Below are 6,000 nucleotides of genomic sequence, written 5' to 3'. Positions count from 1 at the left end.
TTTCTTTGCTCTCATTTGTCCATTAGACACAAGATTTCTAAACCTTTCCAGTAAAACTGATGTGCATTCCAGTGAAGGGTGTAAAATATCTTGAAGATTCATCATGATGTACACGTCTGTGTATGTAATGTAAGATTCCCCCCCACTCCACCCAAGGAAAATGTATTTATGGATTACACTGGACAAATGCAAATAGAAGGTAGAGACCTGGCCAGAAAAGGTATTCTTTAATTATACTATATGTATGCACTAAAGTGAAAAATGTTGCTAGGCAAGATGAGTTCATAGCAGAGGAAGAATGTAAACATTTGACAAGTAAGAAGGGTGCAATCAGGAACTTGATTAATTGCTTATTAGTAACATTGTTAAGAAATATGCAGCTCATGCATAAAATTTGAATGAGTCCATTGAAGCTTTAGTGAATGTGTCTAGGACTGCAGCCTTAATTACTAATAGCTGAGCTGGAGCTCTAGCCTGAGGCTATGTATACATTACCAGTTTAAAATGCAGCAAGGATGTCTCCCCCTGCTGTGTTTCAAATTGCACTTGCCCATCGTTGTATGCAGGGGTGCCAACTTGAATACAATATTGGAGGGGGCAGGTAAGCCCCTCCTTGCACAATGGATCACAAGGCACGGCACCCACCCACCATTAATAATAATAATAATAATAATAATAATAATAATAATAATAATAATAATTTATTATTTATACCCCGCCCATCTGGCCGGGTTTCCCCAGCCACTCTGGGCGGCTTCCAACAGAAAAATAAAACACAATAATCTATTAAACATTAAAAGCCTCCCTGAACAGGGCTGCCTTCAGATGTCTTCTAAAAGTCTGGTAGTTGTTTTCTTCTTTGACATCTGTTGGGAGGGCGTTCCACAGGGCAGGCGCCACCACTGAGAAGGCCCTCTGCCTAGTTCCTTGCAACTTGGCTTCTCGCAACGAGGGAACCGCCAGAAGGCCCTCGGTGCTGGACCTCAGTGTCCAGACAGAATGATGGAGGTGGAGACGCTCCTTCAGGTATACTGGACCGAGGCCATTTAGGGCTTTAAAGGTCAGCACCAACACTTTGAATTGTGCTCGGAAACATACGCCATTTGAATGGCAATGCCCATCAACTTTTTTTGGGGGGGACTGGTCCCCTCAAATATTTTATGGAGGAGGCTGAAGGGACCTTTGCCCCTGGGAGTTGGCTCCTGTGGTTGTACATATCAGGACAGCTGAATGTGTTTCCAAATAGCTCAGTCAGTAGAGCATGGGACTCTTAATATCAGGTTCATGGGTCTGAGCCCCACGTTGGCCAAAAGATTGGGTGTTCAACTAGATGACTCTCTTGCATCCTTCCAAGTCTACAATTCTATGATTCCAAGTTGCCCTTTGTCTGTCCACACCAGTGGGAAGAAAGGGTGTGTGGATGTCTTCATATAGCTTGGGTTTCCAAATCATATTAAAGCTGATTTGGGGAAAAACATGTCAAAATGCAGCATTTCTCAATAAAGTACAGGATAGATGTGGGTCATGGCTAACATAATGTGCACATGGTTTCACAAACCAGTGGTGGGAGTGTGCTGGATGTAGAGTAAACGAGAGTGTGCACATAGCCTTAGTTTTGAATTCCAGGGGAAACAGGATAGCTTGTTTTAAGACTATCCTATGGTACCTTAAAGTCTGACAAATGTGTGGCAAATTTATAGGACAATATTTTGTGTCCTGCCATTGATCAAATTGTACTCCAGCCCCCTAAGTATCTTACTACCACTCATCAAACACAGGGAATCGTATAAAATTGAGTTTTACTTGCACTGAGCTGCTGACCTGTGGATGACTTTCATGCATTTATGGATTCAACCTTGCTTCCTGTCCATTTTTATGCGTGTCTCATATGCTGGGCAGATCCTAAAACACCAAAAGCAAATGATATGCTTTGCTACAGCTGCACTGGCTTCATAATGTGTCATATGTTTTGCATAGGAAGAGGGGATGGAAATACACTAAATGTTCCTTAATTTATCCAAATGCAGTAGCACTTAATGTGATAAGAAATCAAACACACTGTTTTCTGGGAATGTAAAAGCTGATATATAGTGATGACAACATTCTAGATCGCTGCATGCATATAACAAGGTGGACTCCAGATGACAAATGTTTATGCTGCAATAAACTCAGTCTTAATGTAGCACAGAATTATTTATTGGGATTGCTAATTAGCAAGGACAGCATTAATTCTCTCTACCCACAGTTGTGTTTCAAGACATAATAATAGTCCTGGAGATCAGAATTTAAATTATGTTGAGATATTTAACTGGTGTATCTTACTCTTAAAAAAAAAATCCATACAGCCTTGAAATTTAAGTTGTTTCCAGACAAAGGGCTCCTAGCTCTCATAAGTCATAGCTCTTTCACTGTAAGCTATAAGCAGAGCAGCAATTCTACACTAACAGGAATTATGTTACAGGGAACCAGGCAGAGGGCTTTCTCGGTAGTGGCACCTGCCCTGTGGAACACCCTCCCATCAGATTTCAAGGAAATAAACTACCTGGTTTCAGAAGACATCTGAAGGCAGCCCTCTTTAGAGAAGTTTTTTAATGTTTGATGTTTTATCATGTTTTTAATGTTCTGTTGGAAGCCACCCAGAGTAGCTGGGGAGGCCCGGCCACATGGGCGGGTATAAGTAGTAAATTGTTGTTGTTGTTAACTTTTATTTCTGTGTCTACACCACTGTGTTTTGTCCACACTAGTGGGTGTGGCAGAGCTGTGTTGGTTTGGAAAGGGCCATTCACTGAAGCAGAAAGTTTTAAATAATTTTCATTCCCTCTCCTCAATCTTATTTTTAAAATCAATACCAGCCTATCCTTCAGCACAGAAGGAGGAGATTGGAAAGGGGAGTTGAATATTTTTGGGCAAATTTAAATAAAACCAAAATGGGAGGAGGGGGCTGGAGAAGCATCAGAAACAAAAGGTTTCACTGAGAAGGCCGAATTAGTGAAATTAGTTGCAGCTGTGCAGCGATGGCATTCCAACACTTTCCATTTAGGGAAGGTGGAGAGCAAAAGGCTCTTACCAGCCACTAAATGGGCATTCCTGCCACTCCTTTATATTTAAAATAAAAAAATTCCTTCAGTAGCACCTTAAAGACCAACTAAGTTTTTATTTTGGTATGAGCTTTCGTGTGCATGCACACTTCTTCAGATACACTGAAATAGGAGTCCCCAGGCTCTTATGTGGAGAAGGGGTTTTCCATGATGAATACCTGGCATATAGGAGAGACTCCTTTGCTTAACACAGGCAAGAGAGAGGACCGAGTGGTAGAATGGAGGTGGGGGGGGGAGGCGAAATGGATTGATGTAGTTTATGGGCATGAGGGAGGTTACCTCACTCTGCATACTTATGTTGAGAGTCAGTTTAGAAATACTATTAAGAGAGACAGAGTATTCCATAGAGTTGCCTCTCACAACCCTAACTATATATGTTTATTTGTACTGTACTTATTTCCTAAGGCTGGAGTGTGTTATTAATTACATTATTATTACCTTGGGATCAACCTTCCCCTGCCCAACAGTGGGGAGAGAAGTTCTCCCGCTTTCTCCTTCGCCGGGCCCGGTGAAACAGTTCGGCTTCCCGCGTCTCTTTGGTTTCCGCGGCAACCCCGGGCCGCGTTCTGTTTCCATGGCGACAAGGGTTACTCGGCGTCCCCGTTGTCTTAGCAACCGCGGCCGGGCCCCGCCGCGTGCGTCCTCCATTCCTGAAGGCAGCGGAGAAGGTTCCGCAGGGAGTCGCCGACACTCCAGGCCTGCAAACTCTTTCTCCAGGGAGCGGGCTTCCGACCCGCGGGTGCACCGTTCCCTCTTATTTTGCAAGTCCCGAGAAGAGCTGCTCGGCCCGCGCTCGGCCTCTCTGGCTGGTCCTTGCCCCGGTCTTTGAGCGATGAGCGAGAGCAGCGAGGAGAAGCCAAGTCTGAGGCTGGAGGCTGCAATCCAGGTTGGTGAGTGAGTGGCTCGCTTTCTAATACTTCTCCTGCGGCTAAGTCCAGAGCATGTAATTAAAACGCACTGCCTCCGCCCCCTCGCACATGACGAGCCAGAAAAGGATAGAATTGCATTCCCTTGGCGGGGGGTGCGGGCAGGGGCCAGGTTCCCAACTTCGGAAGTAAAATGGCGAAATAAAAATATTTCGCGTCTGCTCCCCTTTCATGTCGCCGATCTGGACAATATTTAGTTTCTGGATGTCTACAGAGAAGATGATATGGATTAAAACCTCTGCAATCTCTTGATATGATGTGCAAATACGTGTAACAGTGTTGGACAGCGGGGCCCAGGGTCATATCACCAACCCGTGGAACTCAGAACAGAAATCCTAGAATCAGAGTGGGGAGGGACATTGAGGACCATCTAGTCCAACCCAATACTCATTGAGTGACCTTGGGTCAGTCCCTGTTTCTCAAACTAACCTAGTACCTGCCTCACAGTGTGGTTGTGAGAATATTATCAGGGGAAGGGCCATTACAGTGCATTAAGGTAGAGCACAGGCTTTGTTTGCAAATGGTCCCAGGTTTGCTCTCCAACATCTCCACCTGGGGTGGGGGCAACACTGTCATGAAACCCTGGAGACCTGTTGCTGGTCAGTACAGAGTGTACCGAGTGGGATTGACTTGGTATCAGGCAGCATTCTGTGTTCATGGGAGTACTGTACAGCATTACAACTGGGGTATAAAGTAATTGCACCAGCAAAGTTTATAAAGTATTAAATCAGACAGGGCTTCTATAAACCATGGGACCATACAGAGACTGGTTTTGCAGCATGACCCAGAAGCAGCCAGCTTAGCAGAGTACCCTTTTTTGTCTCATCTCAAATCCTTAGTGTTCTAAGGAGAGCTGTTATATGTTTGTTTGTTTGCATGTGCATTTTACTGCAAGTAGAATTTCTCTGGAGATTTTGAAAATATGGCCTATTAAAACCCATGATTGAAGTCTTTCTGTGTTTGGCTTCTGCTCTGTCCTTCAAGGCATCCGTGTATGACTGTGGCATCCGGGGTTGGTGGACTGTTGTCTTACATGGGCTGAAGTTGTTTTGTGACAAATGTAGTTGTTGCCATTATAAGTGACAGTAGATGGCAGCAAGTTTTCAGAAATGAGAGTAAGGAGCAAAGGACTAGGCTGGAGGATGTGTGAGCGCAACCCAACCATAGCTGCCAAGTTATCCCTTTTTTTAAGGGATTTTCCCTTATGCTGAATAGGCTTCCTCGCGAGAAAAGGGAAAACTTGGCAGCTATGCCCAACAGGAAAATAGATTTACAGCCCTATCCTACACGTTCACTCCGAAGTCTCGTTGAGTTTAATTAGACTTATTCCCAAGGAAGTGCTCATAGGGCTGCAATGGTAAACTGGACTTAATTCTGTGGAAACATCTATTGATTTCAGAGCTGCTGTTCACTGGATTGAATTCCAGTGGGGGAGTACAGAACTAGCCTACCATAAAACTGTCAATATTGTAATGCTTTGATGCTTCTATACAGCCTTTATCCACCCCAGCCATACTCTCCCATCTGTCCCAGCTAGATGGGAGTTATAGTCCTGAACATCTGGAAGTCACCAGGTTGGCAAAGGGAGGGCTGGCATAATCTTTCTTGGGCCAGGGTCTGCTTAGTCATGTCTTTATGGTAGCATGATATTCTGTTGTTTTTGCTAAAATAGACTAACATGTGGCTACCCCTTCTATAAATCATAAGTGTAGAAAGGAGCCTGGCACAAACCACTCTGCTAGAGGGATGGTAAATTGCCATGAAGTAGGAGCCAGAGAACAAGATTGTGACTGGCTCAAGGGCTTCATGTGAGATTGCACTGTCTTACAGAGTAAGGCCAATCATCTCATTCTCTTACACTTATCATTTTACGTCTGTAAATTGGAATAGTACATGGATTTCCAATAAGGAGGCAATCTTCTTCACATTCACAACCTGGTCCATTCACAATGCCCAACCTGGTAAGAGCAAGAGCT

At 44.2% G+C, this 6,000-nt stretch overlaps 1 protein-coding gene across 4 annotated transcripts in view; it reads left to right on the top strand.

Annotated features, from left to right (window-relative positions):
* The first annotated feature begins 3,744 nt into the window (after positions 1 to 3,744).
* The window catches only part of CROCC2 (ciliary rootlet coiled-coil, rootletin family member 2), an 87,283-nt gene continuing 85,027 nt past the window's right edge, over positions 3,745 to 6,000 (top strand). Inside the window, exon 1 of one of the 4 annotated variants that reach the window (XM_088670792.1) lies at positions 3,745 to 3,988. Coding sequence is in view for 2 of the 4 variants with exons in the window: in XM_035133879.3 (XP_034989770.3) it covers positions 3,931 to 3,984 (54 nt within the window). In the remaining 2 variants the exon portion in view is untranslated. The remainder of the gene's footprint in view (positions 3,989 to 6,000) is intronic. The other 3 variants (XM_060274572.2, XM_035133879.3, XM_060274571.2) reach the window with 3 other exon arrangements.

The sequence above is a fragment of the Zootoca vivipara genome, chromosome 5, assembly GCF_965207765.1.
Source record: "Zootoca vivipara chromosome 5, rZooViv2.hap1.1, whole genome shotgun sequence".
NCBI classification, from domain to species: domain Eukaryota; kingdom Metazoa; phylum Chordata; class Lepidosauria; order Squamata; family Lacertidae; genus Zootoca; species Zootoca vivipara.
This window is presented reverse-complemented; position numbering and strand designations above follow the sequence as displayed.